Source organism: Formica exsecta, unplaced genomic scaffold, assembly GCF_003651465.1.
Source record: "Formica exsecta isolate Colony F162 unplaced genomic scaffold, ASM365146v1 scaffold272, whole genome shotgun sequence".
NCBI classification, from domain to species: Eukaryota; Metazoa; Arthropoda; class Insecta; order Hymenoptera; family Formicidae; genus Formica; species Formica exsecta.
The window spans coordinates 977102-997284 of NW_021849984.1; the positions used below are offsets into that span (position 1 = coordinate 977102).

General features: G+C 37.3%; 1 protein-coding gene across 1 annotated transcript in view; it reads right to left on the reverse strand.

Moving 5' to 3' along the window:
* Window positions 1-20183, reverse strand: part of LOC115237099 — a 34013-nt gene that overhangs the window by 1859 nt on the left and 11971 nt on the right. Inside the window, exon 3 of the mRNA XM_029809950.1 lies at window positions 1-948. Within this exon, the coding sequence (XP_029665810.1) occupies window positions 272-948 (677 nt within the window). The 3' untranslated portion in view covers window positions 1-271. The remainder of the gene's footprint in view (window positions 949-20183) is intronic.

A 20183-nucleotide genomic window follows, 5' to 3' on the forward strand; every position in this document is an offset into this window, starting at 1 on the left:
CTCTTTCCTATCTCTCTCTCGTTTATTTCTTCGAATTTTATCTCAGAATACGCGCATTCACTCTGTCATCACTTGCACTCCCCTAAATAGTAATATCGTGTTTCCGTTTCACAGCCTCACACAGTTTTAAGGTCTTTGGCGTGCATTACGTCTCTTTCCACAACTGTTATGGCCGGATTTTATATCGCATTCGATTCGCACGTCGATATCGTTTGTGTCGTGCGAAATCGATGCCGTTCCCGCCACGAGACTGCTCACGGATTTTCCTCCTTCAATATCGCCGCTGCAAACGAAGCATCCTGTTTTGTGCCCGCTGGAGCTCCTCGAGCTTTTTTCTGAGTATCTGCTGTTGCCTTTCCAACTTTTTTCTCTCCGGCAGACTGACAATGTCCTCAGCTTCTAGCGTGTTGATATACGCCTTGGCCTGCCTCAAAATAGTCACCTTGGCAACTCTCTCTTTATTCGCGATCGCTGGCACATGTTGCTTCAACACATCGAAGAAGTTCTTCATGCTTATTCGCCGCTGTCGCTCCATGTTGTTATGCAGATTCCTCTTGTCCTCCTCGTCATCGTCCTCAAAGGTCTGAGTCCGCCACTGCCTCGCACATTTTTGCCGTTTCTGCCCCCGTTGATAGGTTTGCACGCGGGCTTGCTTCGGAGGGGGGCCGGATGCCTCATTGGAGCTGATTTGTGCGTTTCTCTTTCGTTTTGCAGAGTTCGGGCCTGGTGGTCTACCGCGGGGTCGGCGCACGGTTGTCTTGTCTATGTTCGTGGCCAGCTTATTTGCATTGTGTTGCTTCTCTGCGAAGTTCAAGGCCAGCTGATTTGCATTGTGTTGTTTCTCCGGGAAGTTCAAGGCCAGTTGATTTGCATCGTGTTGCTTCTGCGCAAAGTTTAAGTATGTCGCTTTCTTCTCATACGACACCACGTCGATCTCCTCCTCCTCGTCTGCAACAGAATCGATCGATTCATCTATTAAATATCATTAATACGAATATAAAGATTATCATATTAAACGATATATATCACGCAAATAGTATAAATTCACGTTTTGTGTAATGTAGTATATATAAGAATGCTTTGAGTATAATTCATCAACTTTGATTAATATTACCTTTAATCAGAAAATCAAGAAATATATGAATATCTTTTACATATAAAATTCGTTGACATTATATTGAGTCTTCGCGCAAAAACTTATACTTAAAAAAAAAAAAAAAAAAAAAAAAAAAAAAAAAAAAAAAAAAATATAAAAAAAAAAAAAAAAAAAAAAAAAAAAAAAAAAAAAAAAAAAAAAAAAAAAAAAAAAAAAAAAAAAAAAAAAAAAAAAAAAAAAAAAAAAAAAAAAAAAAAAAAAAAAAAAAAAAAAAAAAAAAAAAAAAAAAAAAAAAAAAAAAAAAAAAAAAAAAAAAAAAAAAAAAAAAAAAAAAATATCGTTAGTATTCACGAATTATGATGCACAAGAATATTACTAAGTAGACCTGAAAACCAAAAGTAATCACTTCTCCTCGATCAAAACATCTTTGCGCTCAGGGTTAAGGTCAGAAAATATTGTTTCAAAAAAAAATATCGTTAGTATTCACGAATTATGATGCACAAGAATATTACTAAGTAGACCTGAAAACCAAAAGTAATCACTTCTCCTCGATCAAAACATCTTTGCGCTCAGGGTTAAGGTCAGAAAATATTGTTTCAAAAAGTATATAAAAACATATCATTGACATTACGTAATTAGGCAATTTCTTTTCGTACTCAAAATCGTAAGTTGGGAGATGTGCGATAATATTTATATCAAAACACACAAATTTATCTCAAAATTCCTATCTACATTCAAATAATTGTGATGAATAAATTGTAACACAATGATCAAAGAAACTGTGTAATGAAATAAATATCCCAAGAATTAAAAAATAAGAAATAAAAAAGATTATATTATGTATATAATAAATTATATTATATTATAAATTTAAATTATATATTTTATTATTATCGTTTATATTCTATTATTGCGTGATATTGTATTATATTATATTATGTTATATTGTATTGTGTCACTTATAGTATATTGTGTATATTATTATCAATTATATTATATATTAGAAAATTGTATTATTGTATTATTATCCCTTCCTTAAAAAAATTGCAAGCATTGCTTTTAAATGAAAAATCAAAGCAGATACTTAAATTGCAATGAATTAGATCATTAAAAAAAAAAAAAAGTATGTGGGAGCTTTTGATAGCAGCGAATCCTTTGAAGATCATGTGGCCACGGAGGCGTTTTAGGATGACATACGAAACCGTGGGCGTTTCTGCAAACTATATCATTCGCGGCGCCTGGCACAATCGGTGGAAATCCGGTTGGTTCAGATTTTTCTCATACGAACGTAGTCGCTAATTCTCTCATTTCCGTAATTCGATTCAACATTGTCACATTCTCATGCGTAGAGAGAACAGTCTCTCTCACGATATCCGTCCAGCCCTAACCCATCCGCATTTTCTCAATTGTCGTAATATAATTCCATTTCAACGATCGTTTCGCATCCGCCGCGCAGTTTATCTTATCTTTATTGAGTCAATTTTCATTCGTCTTTTAAAGTGATTCATACGTAATAAAACGCAATAGGCTGTTATATAGGATATTATATCTCAACACTTCTGTTTCCCGAGTCATGATTGCCGCGTCAAGCATTCCTTCGTTCTACTTCTTCAGCAGCTCGTAAAAGCGGATGGCTCGGTTGATTTCGCGAGCATCATAACATTTTAATTAAAAATTTATGAAGGAAAAAAAATTTTGTTGGCATGTATTTTATAATTTTTGCTAGTTAATGAATTCATCGAAAAGTCCCCTCTACCATTAGTAATTTTATGTGTCACGATCTTACATCTTTTATAACCGCAAGGCTACTTTCAAGGACGTCGCGTATTTCTGTGTGCCTCGCGTTTCATGAAGTAATGACAAAGAGAATCGAGATAAACGACAAAATTTTCTATAAATATTACTTTAATTTCTTATGAAATTACTTATTATATTAAATGTATCATATTAAAAAACATATATCTATCAGCAATTATTTTTGAAATTATTTTAACAGAGAATTGAAGCAAATAAGTTTATTGCTGTTAAAGCGTATACTAGAAGCGATTGTAAGTATCATAGGAATCCACGTTAAATCGTTAATGTACCATTTGAAGAAGAACTCAATTAAAATTGCTCACTTAGAACTCTCATCTCGCAACGTGCATGCCCTTTCTGGCGCTGCTCCATAGATGCCGTAACATTTCAGTCTGAGCTCGCAAACGGGGACAAGCGGAAGGAGACCAAGGAACGAGGAAGAAAACGAGAAGACGTCTGTCAAGCTCGCGCGCGCATCAGGCACCTATGCACGTGCACGAAAGAAATTTCGCGTCAGTGCGCTTCCACGTGTTCGGTGCATTCGGGCATATGAATCTTGCGCCGAAGTTGGCGCATCGCCAGGACATCGTCGCTCGTCGCGGTGGAAAAGGCGCGAAACATCTAAAAATAACGGCACACCAACTAAATTGGTAAGAGAGACTTTGGATTATTCTCTATCTCTCTCTCTCTCTCTCTCTCTTTCTCTTTGTGTCTGTCTTTCGCACGTGCCTCTGTTCCGGCGCCTCTATGATATCGGTGATCCAATCCCTTAAATATTTTAAGCTCTCAAAGTATATTTTTTATTATATGTTTAAGAATTAATAAATTAAATATCTCTCGCTAAGAACTTTTTCAGATCTTCTCTTCGTAAAAGATTACAACCTAATATATTCCATTTTTGCAATTGTATTAATCACAATCAAATACAAAACGGTATCCACGGTCGTTGACGTCGATGCGCAAATATCTCGGGAGAAGGAAACGCCTCAGATTTTTCACGACATTTCGCGATACTCATCTTTCCACAATACATTTAATTACACATACGCGTAAAAACGCATGTGCATCTGTATGCATACACGTGTGCATGGCGAGCAGGAATCACGCGAGTCGGGAACGCGGAAGTAGCCGATGCTGTCCGCACACAACTGAATGTTAGAATATATGCTAATAATCGTTACAGCGTAGCGGAATTTACAACGTATGTATAAGCGTGCATCGTGTACATGCGATATCGCGCACACGCACGATTATACAAAGCGAACGCCACTCATTCACTCTACTGACATAAGAAACGACGGCGATCTAACGTCACTCGTTATGCGGCTAATTCATTAACCGATAATCGCATGCGTCCCGACTCCGCCTCGCAATAAACGTTAAAGTACTAATTGAGTCTTACGAGGATGTGTGATGAATAACTGAGAGCAGGAGCGAACGTAAGCTCGCCGCGAAATTGATCCGGCTTCCTCCCGGCGATCTTTGAAGCAAGGTACGCTGTCTCGGGAACGATGGTTAATTAGCATGTCAGTACTATATCATAGTCGATAATTCCTTCCACAAGTTGCAAACGACGCATGTCATTTTATGTCGATTGCGTACGTCTTATTTGTATATGTATAAACAGCACATATATAGCAGTATGATGTTACATAAAAAATTACCATCACATTTCATCAAGAGAGCTACGCGACGATGTCACGAAAGCGATGAGGAATCCATCTGACTTCGCTTGAAGTCTCTCCATTTCGTGTTCGATCAGAGATCCCTGTCTCTCCTCACCGACATCCTCCGACATCCTCCGACACGCGTATTTCGAGGTTTTACGAATAATCTTGGTATCTCGTGAATGTCACACACGCTATTGTCGAATGAAGAGGCCGCAAAAGTGGTCGGCGGCGTCTTGTCGCCGATGCAGCGCGGCCTCGATGGTGGGTTGGGGAGGGAGGGAACCGACGCGACGGAGCGAGTACTCCACGCGAAACCGGCGAGGAGAGAGGGAGGGAAACGTCAATTCGCGGCAGCACGTTCAGCCGCGTAAGAACGACCTTGGGGGTCAGTGCTCTCCTCTCGCGTAAGCAGGCCATAGTACATAGTACGTCGACGCGAATCGATCGTCTCTTCTCTCTCCCCCATTGAGATAGGCGACGCGACGTCGATAAAGGAGAGCGTGGGAGGGAGGGGGAGAGACGCGACGAGGAGGAAGGAGGATTCCTCTCCGCGTCGTCGTATTGAGCGCGACGTCTCTGCCTAGGGGAGAGTTTGGGCGTGGATCTCTGGGGTGAAAGTACTCCCGCGCTTTTCCAGGTGACATTCCTCCTCTCTCATTATCTTTCTCTCTTTCTCTCTCTTTCACAAGTCTTTTTCTCTGGCAACCGTCACAAAAGTGGCGCACGAGCGCCAAGCATAGATGGACAGATACGTGATTTTAGGATCTTGTCAGATTATTAGAAACGTGATGTTTTACATGTGCATATGGATTATTTGATATGATAATCATAATTATATATAATATAAAGCAACAAGAATTTTCTGAAAGTTAATCGATAAAAAGAAAATTTAATGAAGAAGTTAGAATTAATCTTTAAAATTTGAAATAGCTGTGAATTATTCGCGAAATTTTTTGTTTTTATAGTTTTATATATTTAAAAAGAGAAATATATTATCTTTATATTAAAAAACATTTACTTACTAACAATAAATTTAAAAAGAAAAGTATTATAAATATATTTATAAAGACTTCAACTTAAAATAAAGAAATAAGGTTACACTTGAAAGGAATGTGTAGTATTTTCTCAGTTTAGATAGAATTGAGTGTATTCAACTCAATTTACATCTTTATTGAGAATTGATTATTTAGTTATGAATAGAAAAATTCAAACAAGAGAGCAAACATATATATACTTTGATAAGAAAAAAAAAAATCTAATCAGAGAGAATAACACGTATGTACAATTAAGGGTTGCCGGAGTATCACGTGATATCTGCCACGTCGATATAACTCTTGAATACGCTGATGATGTTCGAGTTTCGTGTTTCGTGCGATAACCATGTAAGTTTCTTGATACCCGACGACCCGTGCGTCGATAACAACGTCCGATTACACCGAGATGTATGCGATGGTCGTATCTCCGTGACCTGTGCGCGAACTTCCTTCAAGCGGTTTTAACATACTTTCATAGAGCCGCCGTCATTCAGTGATTATCACTTTCTCCCGCACCACATACAACATTTAGAGATCTAGGCGAGGCCCAGAAGAGATATTCCTCTAACAATGATCTGCTTTTGACGACCTGAGTGAACTCTCATTCTTATTCACGGTTCGTAGAATTGATACTTTCATCATATTATCGAATTCTCTAACAATTTCCTAATCGTCTTGAGTGACATTTCTTTACAACATCAGTTATAAACTTAGCAAAGTAAAATTTAAATAATTAATTAAGGGCGGTGATAATTTTTTGAACTTAAGAAAACAATTATAAAATTCAATAATTTATTAAAAATTTCTAATTATTCCCGATTTTGCGCGCAGCGTAAGAATAATTTTCCAAATTTTTCTCAAATTCGCGATTAAGTTACTGGAATTCAAGAAAAAAGCACACGCATATTGGGAAGCTGTTTATATTTTAAAGTAATCTCCAATAACGATCCTTTTCCTCGAGCCACATATGCGAATGTGACGGTACGTTTCTCTTCCTGGTCACCACCCGTATATAAGGCGAAGCCATAAATCTCTTCATGCTCGAGCCTCGTGATGTGTAAGCATCGAGCAATTCAATCCAGTTACAAAAGTGAAGATCATCGCGCGAAAGAATTGAAACTTGGAATACACCGACGCCGAAATAATAATGAATACACAAATAAAATATTTTATATTGTATAAATTGCACGACTATTTATTTCTCTCATATTGTTTTACCGTATATAATTATGTTAAGAGAAATCAAATTTTCACTAACATCATATCTTTTGTTGCCCCCCTATTACAAAAAATATTAAACTAAGAATTTGGTCATCATTTGCATGTTTTATGTGGCATTCTTTTAAAAATTAATTTTTAAGATAACTTATACATCCTTTGATAATATGTATGCAAAACTTTCAATTCATTTTCGCGATCAATGATGAGCATATTTCAGAGACAGATTATTGCAAATAATCACATTTAAAGAAATTATTTCGATTGAACAAAATATTATTTTAAAATATATTTTCTTAAATATATCTAGGTATATTTATAAATCAAATCAAACGCACGTTTCCACCCATCGGCGAACACGACCACGCAATTACCTAGGAGGTCTCGCCGCTCGTATACGTTCGCTGCTCGCATGCAGATATAGTCGTAAACGGGGATATTGTATAGAAAGGTAGGGATAAATATCTTACGACACATATGAGATATACGAATGGTAGTATCTAGAGAAGGAGAAGGAAGGAGAAATACTAGCGTATATAGTCGACGTCCGTTCTCCGATGACCAGACGCAATCAGAACACTCCCACGCGTCGATATAACCGGCCGCAAATCAATGATGCATTTAGCAACGATCACCGAATGATTCTTTCTCGTCTGCCCGCGAGAAATCGCGGTCGAATGAGTCATTCTTGTTAACCAAACACATGCCTTTTACGAGTGAAATTATATGTCAAAGCGCGAGAAAAATCAGATTATGAAGAATTAGATTTCTGTGATTTTAAATTCGCAAAACAATCAATATGTAATTGTTGTATTTGTAAAATGATAAAAAATGACGAGAAGGTTTTTTCCATAAATTTGCAAAATATGTTGAGACAATAATCGTGACCAATGATTTGCCGATAAGTGATCAAACAATCCCTCGCTATTTCCAAAGAATATAGACGGCACAAGAAGAAGACAAAGAAATGCATCTCTCATTTCGCAAATCATTCACGGAAAATGTCAGTCTGTTCGCTGCCGTCTCACTCATCGTGTCTACTTCTCTGTCTTTCTCCTTATCTGCCTCTCCATCTCTCCTCTCTCTTGGCATCCCTTCTCCATGCCTTTCCACCTATCGTTTTGAGAGTAGGTAGGTAAGCGACTGTGTGGCGTATCGCCTTGAATGAGAAATGCAATAAGAGAACGGCGAGCCGATCGAGAGAAAAGGAAAGACTTTCAATGAGGGACAAAGCGATCCCGAGAGTAAAATACATGCATTGCCACCGAGAGAATAATTTTGTTGGATCAAAGATTTATCTATTCAATTTCAATACTAAAATATGTAAAGTACTTAAAACTTGCGTATTTAAAATTATTCAAAATTTTCTCAGTGATGTTTTTTTATATTTTCGAAGAACAGTGTACAAAATACAAAAGAATTTTATTCGAATTACTGTGATTTTTATAGTTAAAATATATAATTTTTTTCGTTAATTAGATTATTAAATTAAAGGTGAATTAATTATAAATAATTAAGAATCAATTTTTCGTTATGGATTTTTCTTTTTATCAAAATTATTGTTAAGATTAGAAGAAAAAGGGGCAAAAGTCGAACTCTTTTCTCAGAAAAAAATATTCAAATCGCTATTGACGATACTGGACCAACATTCCCAAATCAGATTTTGCCAGTTTGATATTTCGAGCATTCGACTTGGCCTCTTAATTGCCGGTGCAAGAAATTCTGGTTAATCGACCAGACCAATCTTCTTTCTCTCTCTCTCTCTTTCGTTTGCACGTCGACCGGAAACGAGTATGCGAACTGAAACACGTCGTTCCTATGCGGGAATAACTGATAAATCTGTGGTTCGACTAAAAATGATAATTATGTTGTTATCTAAGTCTTTGGAATAACATTTAAATAACTTATGTAAAGAATTTAAAATTATAATGACGCCTACTTGATAGGAATATTATTTTAAGCAATGCAAAACAGGTATTATAGCTTGTATCGCGGCTTTAAATTTAACTCATAGGCGTGTATAATATTCTCTTGTATAACGAAAATAAAGTTTAACGACTTCTTCAATTATTTAAAATTATAGGAAAATTGGCAGCGGCACCAAGTTAAAAAAAAAAAAAATCTTTGCAATTCAATATTAAATTTTTTATAAAATATTAATTAACAACATCGTATATACATAACAATTTCGTATATTAATAACGTTTAGCTTTAAATAAAGAACTTTTACAAGAGTATATACTCTCCCTCCCCCCCTCTCTCTCTCTCTCTGTTTTATTATTCAGGAAAAACTCTTCCCGTTAGAAAGTTCTAAGTGCGATTCTCTTCAGGCGACGTTCTTACTACGGTACTTATCTGCAGTCTCTCCCACGCGGCCACAGTTAATGAATGAATGAATTGCGTCATCTTACGGAGATGCGCTTTTATGTACAATCCCCAGCACAAAAATAGGCACCCACTTGCTCCCGAAGGAAAGGCGTAAATATAGCCAGTGGGAGGAGAAAAAAAAAGAGAAGGAAGAGGAAGAGACTGTCAAAGTATGAGAAAGAAATGCATTTTGTTATATTTTACAAGTTTTTATAAAAAAAGCAGAAATAAAAGGAAATTATCATTTAAATTTTGGAAAAGGGTCCATAAAAATTATTAAGAAAACTGCAAGAAAAAAAATGAAAAAATTCTCTTTCTATCAATAAAATATTAATAAAAAAAATATATTTTGTGTGTGTGTGTGTGTGTGTGTAATTATAAAATATTATTTATCAAAGAATGTGTCTAAAAAAAGATAATAACTATAATAATGTGGAAAAATTAAGACAGAGAAGACGCGAGAAGATAGTCGAGTTCGATTTCTACTTAGATAATTAACTGAGTGCTTAGAATGTTAATTAATATCTTCGCAAGATGCCAAACCCGTCTGCGTGCGGGCGATAGTGCGAAGCGGAATTGTTTTGCAATATCCAGAAGGCGCGTTACATACAAACTGCAGTTCAATGATATTAGAATACAACCCACATCAACCTCGTATTATATACGTATTTTAATAATGGACCGCTTGACATTTTCCTTACTTTCGTACGATGGCTTTCGCAACGCAACGTTAGTCAGGGTAAATTCAGTACCGTGTAATTATTCCGCCTCTATTAACATCTGATTTTTTGTTTCAACCAATCATTGATTTTGTGAGCTCCGCTGCGAATTATGTATGCACATTCTAAATGTTATATTCAAAATAGAATAACAGCTAACATTTGAAGAATTAAATAATATGTATTAAAATATTAGTCATTAATGTTTATCAATGATATCATTTAAATTAAAGATTTAAAAACCGTAAGTTATCACGCAAAACGATTTTTTCTCATCGTGATGATAAGCGAAAAAGCTACGCGCATTTCACCTGCTTCTCCGAAATCGAAATTGACTTTCAGACGCACGCATGTGACCGATGTGTGCCGCCTGAATTCGCGGAGGCGCGCGTATCCCGATTCAAATGCGGCGCGCGCGCAAGTAACGCGTTCCAACGCATGGACTTTCCTGGAAGCTTTAAACAGCAGAAATTTGCATGAGGAAACGGAACGCGACGCGGCGCGGCCTATACTATCGATGGGAAAAGAACCCGAGTTGCTCGTGTGCGAATACCACGAAAGGCGGCTTCAGACGTAAGACGAGTCAGCGTCTTCCTTGAAATACGTCCACCAGACGATGCCAAATCGTGCGAAATGACGCATGAGCCAAGTTGTGTGCGCGAGAAATTACCTGGTGATGCGTATAAAAGTACTTATAAACTCTAAATTCTTCCAATAAATTCTAATAATTACTTATTTATATTTATTATATAGACAGAGAATAATCTTTACATTTTCTTCCTGCCCCTTCCCCTTTATTTTTTTTTTTTGGCATTTTTATTTCTGGCAATAATATCTAGATTATTTTTAAAAAGCAAAATTTTGGGGTAATTTTTAAATTGAAATAATCAGAAATGTATCGCTCATACTAATTATCCCTAAAAGCAACCTAAAGGTAAATGATTGTTAGAAATGGCGGAAAGTCCAGCTGAAAACCGATCCGCCAGCCGACGTTAATCACACGATTCTGAGATGCGATCTTGATACGCCGAACAAAGTGCACTCGTTTTTTGCTTGTCGCTTAGCCATCCTGGTCCTCACCTGGTGATTAATCTTGCGAGACATGAGATCGAGCGGTCGGCCCGAGTTCGTGGAATTTCATGATCTTCCCTCTTCGCTTCAGTCGAGAATTTCCTGGCCCCTACTATATATTAGGCCTGTGCTTGTTCTAGCGCGGTCGCTATCGCTATTGGCTGCATATATCGTTGCGTTCGCAAGGCCTTGTATAATCAGCGGCGCTAAGCGCTTGGCGCCGGAGACTCACACATGTACGATTTGCAGCTTTTACAAGTTGTATTAGTTTATGTAAGTGGAAAATTCACAGAAAAATGTTTTCCTTATAAATCACTACAGTCACAATCTGAACTTCTTATTAGACGTTACATATTTTGTGTGTGTGTGTGTGTGTGTGTGTGTGTGTAATTATAAAATATTATTTATCAAAGAATGTGTCTAAAAAAAGATAATAACTATAATAATGTGGAAAAATTAAGACAGAGAAGACGCGAGAAGATAGTCGAGTTCGATTTCTACTTAGATAATTAACTGAGTGCTTAGAATGTTAATTAATATCTTCGCAAGATGCCAAACCCGTCTGCGTGCGGGCGATAGTGCGAAGCGGAATTGTTTTGCAATATCCAGAAGGCGCGTTACATACAAACTGCAGTTCAATGATATTAGAATACAACCCACATCAACCTCGTATTATATACGTATTTTAATAATGAACCGCTTGACATTTTCCTTACTTTCGTACGATGGCTTTCGCAACGCAACGTTAGTCAGGGTAAATTCAGTACCGTGTAATTATTCCGCCTCTATTAACATCTGATTTTTTGTTTCAACCAATCATTGATTTTGTGAGCTCCGCTGCGAATTATGTATGCACATTCTAAATGTTATATTCAAAATAGAATAACAGCTAACATTTGAAGAATTAAATAATATGTATTAAAATATTAGTCATTAATGTTTATCAATGATATCATTTAAATTAAAGATTTAAAAACCGTAAGTTATCACGCAAAACGATTTTTTCTCATCGTGATGATAAGCGAAAAAGCTACGCGCATTTCACCTGCTTCTCCGAAATCGAAATTGACTTTCAGACGCACGCATGTGACCGATGTGTGCCGCCTGAATTCGCGGAGGCGCGCGTATCCCGATTCAAATGCGGCGCGCGCGCAAGTAACGCGTTCCAACGCATGGACTTTCCTGGAAGCTTTAAACAGCAGAAATTTGCATGAGGAAACGGAACGCGACGCGGCGCGGCCTATACTATCGATGGGAAAAGAACCCGGGTTGCTCGTGTGCGAATACCACGAAAGGCGGCTTCAGACGTAAGACGAGTCAGCGTCTTCCTTGAAATACGTCCACCAGACGATGCCAAATCGTGCGAAATGACGCATGAGCCAAGTTGTGTGCGCGAGAAATTACCTGGTGATGCGTATAAAAGTACTTATAAACTCTAAATTCTTCCAATAAATTCTAATAATTACTTATTTATATTTATTATATAGACAGAGAATAATCTTTACATTTTCTTCCTGCCCCTTCCCCTTTATTTTTTTTTTTTGGCATTTTTATTTCTGGCAATAATATCTAGATTATTTTTAAAAAGCAAAATTTTGGGGTAATTTTTAAATTGAAATAATCAGAAATGTATCGCTCATACTAATTATCCCTAAAAGCAACCTAAAGGTAAATGATTGTTAGAAATGGCGGAAAGTCCAGCTGAAAACCGATCCGCCAGCCGACGTTAATCACACGATTCTGAGATGCGATCTTGATACGCCGAACAAAGTGCACTCGTTTTTTGCTTGTCGCTTAGCCATCCTGGTCCTCACCTGGTGATTAATCTTGCGAGACATGAGATCGAGCGGTCGGCCCGAGTTCGTGGAATTTCATGATCTTCCCTCTTCGCTTCAGTCGAGAATTTCCTGGCCCCTACTATATATTAGGCCTGTGCTTGTTCTAGCGCGGTCGCTATCGCTATTGGCTGCATATATCGTTGCGTTCGCAAGGCCTTGTATAATCAGCGGCGCTAAGCGCTTGGCGCCGGAGACTCACACATGTACGATTTGCAGCTTTTACAAGTTGTATTAGTTTATGTAAGTGGAAAATTCACAGAAAAATGTTTTCCTTATAAATCACTACAGTCACAATCTGAACTTCTTATTAGACGTTACATAAGCTTGAAGTTGCGAAAATTTACACGTATTTCCCAAAATACTTCAAACACAATAAATAATTATAATTCATAAGTTATATATGTGTATTTATAATGAAAATCATTATGTTTTAAAATATCTCCACATTATAGGTTGATTAATCATATCATCTGATAAATGTTTCATTATTTGACGTCTCTAGTGGATGGCATAAATAATAATGATATAAAGTCACTATATCTGCATATTTGATAAATATGTTTTAAATGATTGCGAGAAATAGTCGCCACATGATACAAGGAATCATGAAGAGAAATATCACATGTAATGCATATTGTGAATCGCCGCCTCTATGCGGGAAGCTATTACGGACAATTGCTCGATTAAAAATGAAACACGCTTCCCTTTAACATGCGCCAGGATTCAGTTCTCAGTGATGAATCATCCTGGTACGAATCTGTCTCGCCATTTGATTCAATGTGACGAGATAGATCCGCTTTTCTGAGGAAGTTTCACGATCGCTAATTTTTAATTTTACACACACACACACACACACACACACACATGCGCGCGCGCGCACGCACACACACAATTAATTTCGCATCTACTTGGAATATCTCCAACTTTATAATGTTCGTAAATCGTATGTCCTCTTTAAAAAAGAAAGAAAAAAAAACGAAACACGAGAAAGAGAGAGAGAGAATAAAAAATAAAAATACGAATAAATTAGATTCTAATAAGCATTTTTAGACTTTGCGCTCCGTGCATCTCAAATTATTACTTCTCATGATCGACGCAACGCCGTATTTATAAATAAATTCCGATTTCTCCTGAAACGTTAAGCGCCGCTTTTCCTACGCAACGATTACGTTGTAAATCACATATTCATTGAACAAAAATAGATTTACTCTCGTCAGAGAGATCTAAAAGAGGAGGCTAAAAGATAAATGCCAAGGGGGCTACGCGCCCGTTCGATACGGCGTTGAATATTCCCCTTTGCCGTACCGGTGAGCGACTACGGCGCGAATGGCAAAAAGGCTTAACCGCATTCCGGCGACCATTTAAACCACCGCGGCGGGGTCCCACGCCTGACCGCAAGCGGCGATCGGCAAACCGGCGGACCGGCCGGCCGGCCGGCCGGCTATCGGTTGACGTCACTTGGCACCGCGCGACCTTCGAGTTCCCGCGCGATCGAGAGCGCAGACTCCGTCGATCTCTCTCTCCCGGGCTATGCGAAAGTAACTTGGCGCTGGAAGGAACTACTTGGCGCGAAGAAACGCATCGTTCAATGCGACGTTATATGTGTTGAGATAAATCCTAATCTATAGATATTGCGCACACACCGAGCAAATATCGATTACAGCATCGCATTAATTTGTGATGGATAATTATAATAAAACAAAATGAATTAAACTATCATATATAATATAATTTGTTAATTTAATTTAATATCTGCATATCAGAACAATCTATGGTTTGTTTGAAGCTTTCTCATCGTCAGTAGAACAGCGCATAATCAGACTAAGAGGCTGCGATTCTTTTATCGAGATATACATATATGTTTCGCACATTTAAAAACTTTTTTTCGTGGCTTATTTAATGTACGGCAAATTTTCAAGTAAAAATGCTTATTACATTTTTTATGTCTTTAAAAAAAAAACACATCAAGATATTTGAGATATACCATGTGGAGGCTGCGTAGATATACTAGCGATTTAATATATCTTACGCACACAAGAGAGGGATCACCGTGCGAAGATGAGATCGAAGGCCATATGTAGTACTTGCTTCGAAAAATTCAGATCATGAATCCGTTAATCCGTACGTGTACAACACGGAGAACGCTCAAACATATGATATGGTAGAATCATGGATTAAAATCTACTAAGAGACCGTGAATAGAAAAAAAAATCGGATAAAAACGGAATAAAACCATTCAATTTATCTGTGCTGGATGTTAATCGCTTCATATTTTCTCCATAAAAAGATAATCTGACAGAAAGAGAAAAAAAGTAATCAATGTATCCTTCTCCCGGATGAATGAGAGACAAGAAGGTCACCAGTACAGAGGTCCGCGGTGATGTGAAAAAATGGCAGTGCTTCGGTCACGCAAAAAAAAAAAAAAAAAAAAAAGGCAAGGCCGCTTGGTCGTAATCGGGAATTACTGGATGTTAATCGCTTCATATTTTCTCCATAAAAAGATAATCTGACAGAAAGAGAAAAAAAGTAATCAATGTATCCTTCTCCCGGATGAATGAGAGACAAGAAGGTCACCAGTACAGAGGTCCGCGGTGATGTGAAAAAATGGCAGTGCTTCGGTCACGCAAAAAAAAAAAAAAAAAGAAACAGGCAAGGCCGCTTAGTCGTAATCAGGAATTACGTAAAATCGAGAATAAATTATTTGCGTGCAAATGTGTCTTACCATTTCGCGCCAATCGGATTCCGATAAGGAATCGGAGGGGCGAATTAAAAATTTCCGCGACGAAAGTCATCTCGCTCGGTTCAGTGGGACGCGAAAAAACGATTATGCATGACAAAAATGATCTCGGCGAAGCCGCACGTGTCGAGTAATTTACGAGTGCGATTACCTGTTCGTAAATTGGTATACATAAATGTCCGCGTATTTCGTGCTAAATGCGGCCACAAATTTCGGCCTGATAACGTCGTATGCAAGCTTTTTATATGCGGCTAATAAAAAGAAGAGAAAGATATAAAAGTTATCGGCGAAGGAGTGTCGAAAAGTGTAATTTTTCGCCCGACCGATCAATCACCTGCGCGTTTCACTGACCTCTGGCCGGTTGATCGTAACCAGCGACTTGCGCGTCGGTGAATTCTGCCAATTACCAATTACGATCGGGCAACGCCAAGGTCGGATCTACGATGTGTCCGGTCACACGCCACCGCCGTCGTCGTCTTGGTCACACTTATTGGGCTATATGATGCGTGTGTGTGTGTGTGTGGGCTCATTAAACAGCCGAGAGCCGAAAGGAAGCGCGGCACTTTGAAGGAACCCGCAGTTCGAATATGTCCTACTGTCTTGCTGTTTATAAAACGCATTTGGCGCTTCGCATACACTTCTCGACATCTCCGTAATGACCGCTACTTGAGCCATTCGCGACAATGTTGCAAGATCGGATGTTGCGACATCCGACATTGGCATCATTATTTATTCTGATCTCTATTTTACATATGAGAAGTTTCAAAATAGTAATCTTAAGATTTGCTCTTTCACATAATTACGTGATATAAGAATAGAGTATATTATGATTAATATATCATGTTTTATGTGTGTTTTTGTCTTGTTTATATATTATCTATATTTAAAATGTTCACGACGATTTAGAAGTAGAGAGAAAAAATAGAAAAGAAAAATATAGGAAATGCTGAGTTACAAGTAACACAGATCTATAAATTGATAAACATATCTATCTTTGATCTATGATCGATCAAAGGACAGACGTGTAGTACTCCGCGTATACAAATGCATTCTAATATCAGTATGTACATATATTTCGAGCCTTGTCTTATTTCCCGCCAAAAGTAACGCGACAATCTTGCTACGCCTACGTAAGACAAGAGATAAGAGAGACGATCACGCTACGTAACCGACCAAGTACCGCTGCAAGCGAGAGGCGAACCGGCCGGCGGTACGTAATCATCTTACGAGCCGACGCACGTACGTGTCTCGGTCATGAGTGAGCACGTGCACGTGTGTGCATTCCACGCGCGCGCACCCGCGACTCTTCCGCACGCGCGTATGCCGCGCCGCGGGCTATACACGCACACGCTCCTCGCAATATATGTACGTTTGAATATATAGACGCGCATACATACATATATACGCGACCGATAGATGATGTCGCCATGTGGTGCAACATACTCTCAGGTGGCACACAGCGCGGTTTTCCTGCCGAGCGATGACGCCGACGTCGCAGCGGTGGATTCCAATGCTGGTGGCAATTACGCGCGCGGAATACTCTCCGGCATGATTTACGAAAGTTATGTCCCGATTCCGCGGACATCACGGATATTTAGTTACATCAGACGTAATCGAACAAATAACGTTGCATTACCGTTAATTTCGTGTTCGCGATATTTGTCTAATATGTCTTGCGTTTAAAAGAGCAATTAAATAAATATTTTTAAGATGTATAATAATTATAGAGTAATAAGAGTAATAACTTTATGTATAAAACAAATGTTAAATTTTTTTAAACGATTGTTTTCTAACGATTAAAAATATAAAAAAAATTTACGAAATTTATTTTTATGTTTATTTATTACTAAACAAAACATATGCATTTTTAAATTTTGAATTCCACCTAAACTAAGTATTCATTTTTTAAACTTATACATTTTTATCTCGCATACTATATATATATATATACTAGATGCGAAATCGTTCGATCCATTGTCAGTAAAAAATGATTATTGAAGACTAACTATAGAAAATCTATTTCTCAGATTCCACCAAATAAAGTACTTGAAGTTATACAAACAATATGTGCATTTTATTGCTCATATTTGCTTCGTGAAAAATAAAAAAAAAACAACTGTTAGAAGAAAACATCAATCATTATACGTGTGGCTTATTCGAGTTATGCAAGTCGCGCGCACAAGTACATACCTTCTTGCTAGGAATCATTGTAGTTACATACGGCATCGCGCGACACGTGACGGAACGATGCCTGTTACGAAAAAAATTCGCGCCACATGCTCTGAAAGCGCGAAAAGCCGTGAAAATAATCAGTATTGTTGCATGACGCACGGTAACAATGATAAGATCGTCTCAAAAGATTTGTCACGCAATCATTAAAAATCATACATTTTCTTCCAACATTTTTTATCGGGCGAACAAATAATCAATAGCAAAGCAAGATGCTTCTGTGGCAATTTTTAATTTAATAACTTGCATGTTATTAACGGAAATTTTGATGGACATCGATGATTTATTAGATATGCCCTTACGAACTTTTAAGATTAAAAAATAGAAATGTATGTTGAATTTCTTCTTATCGTATTTATAAATTGTATTGAATTTTCTTTATTTTTCATAATTTTTTACCGTAATGTAATTTAAAGTTTGCTGACTCAGTTTTTGGAAAGCTGAATAATCGAGATATTTCTGGGAAAGCCGGCATCTTAGAGATTTTAGTTCATGATGTACGAATCGATAGATAACTTTTCCTGACCTCGACACAATTTTGCGACGCGCGTGAAGATACATCGAGAGGAATCTTTCAACGGTCGGGTTGCTGCGCGATCGGCGATACCGCAATCTATCAACTCGCTTCTTCGTCGATGGTAATCAGTAATCATTGGTGTCATTGAGAGAGAAACAGTGCCGAGAGAGGCTGGCAATTAAGTCACATTTACGAGCGCTGCCAAGCGCGTTCACAACATCCTTCGTCAATATTGACTCAAGAAACGGGAATGGCGATGCGGCGCGAATCAGACTTTATTGTCTGCGGTATTTTGAAAGAATGCACGATGAGTATGCTCGATATTTTTCGTCTTACACTATCGGAAGACAGTTATACCACGAGACGGCTCGTATGCTCTACCACAGTATAAAAATCTACTCCAGTGAAGAAGAACTTCGAGCTTCGTGCGCGGAAATTCAATGCGCCTCGTGCATTTAATGATTGTTTAGCGAGACGGTAACCATTTCGCTGAAATACACCTCAGAGCGAATACACTGCAAATATATCCTTCGAGTCCTAAAAATACCATCGAGCGCCTCCAGCATGAAAATTCATAGAAGATTCATACAGTGTGGTTAGCATAGCATTTACAAGTCAAACAGATTTTAAGGATCGTGGAAGGACAAAAATAAACTCTTTACGCGTGCGTCCGAGTAAATAAACTGCATTTATACGAAACAATGTTCTGGGAAAGATGGGTATGCATTTCAGGCAGTTTGAAAAGCACGCAGGGATCGTTGAGTTCACCTTTTTTTCACTCAGTTTCACTTGCTGAATTCGAAAATTATAATCAAGATAGTCTTAGTATCCGGGAAAAATTTTGAGATACATCTTAAACAGAAAAAAGCAACGGTTGATTTTTCATTATCAATTTCTCTCATTATGTTTTTATTAAAATTGTAGCTTTTACTTGCTAAAGAATAAATAAAGAATAAGTAATATTCTATAGTGAAAACTATTATTGTAGAGCGTCTATGAAACGAAATACTATAGATCGGAATATGCTTTTATATGTTTTTTATATTTTAATATTACCTATAAGCCCTCATCCTTTCTCATCAGGATTTAGGACCTGCAATGGTGGAGTTACCTTAGACCTTAGACTATGTACATATTTAGACTTATTTACATATTTACACTTATTTAAATATTTACGTTTCACATACTTGCGTTACATACGTTTGGTATTTTTACACACTCATTCATTTAATCTTCGTCAACATCGTCTTCATATTCACTGTCTCCAATATATACGTATACTTAATAGAAAGTGATGATTCAAAAATTACGCGGGCGTGTGTATTTATGTCTCATACCTTCCTATATCTACTTAAATATCAAATAAGTGCAAGGACATGTGCACAACAAGCGACAGTTCAGGCACTTGTCTTACACTGACAGTAATAATGCTTGACAGTTTCAAGTCCTTCTTTATCGAGATCTAGTAGAATATAAATGAGAAATTTTGTTTTTATAATTTTGTTTAAAATATTATATTATCATCATTTCAACTATAAACGATTCTTTTGCAAGTTAATGGTTTTAGATTGCAATATCTAACAAATAGATTTCACTTAGTTGTCATTATAAATATCTATAAATTTAGATACTTTTAATTAAATTAAAAAAATCAAAAGTGTAAGTGATGTAGAAGAAATTCTACATCATTTTTACAGAAGATTCTTGGAACAATACTTAGGAAAATGTTTTAATTTTAATATCCTAATTCTGTGTAAAGAGAAAGATATATGGGCTCAATAGAGTTTAATAACGAATTTTTAGGAATCTTCGTGAGTCTCAACTACAATCAATATCCAGATTCTCTCATATTTATTATCCATGTTTAGTGCACAGAGAAATGGGGGGGGG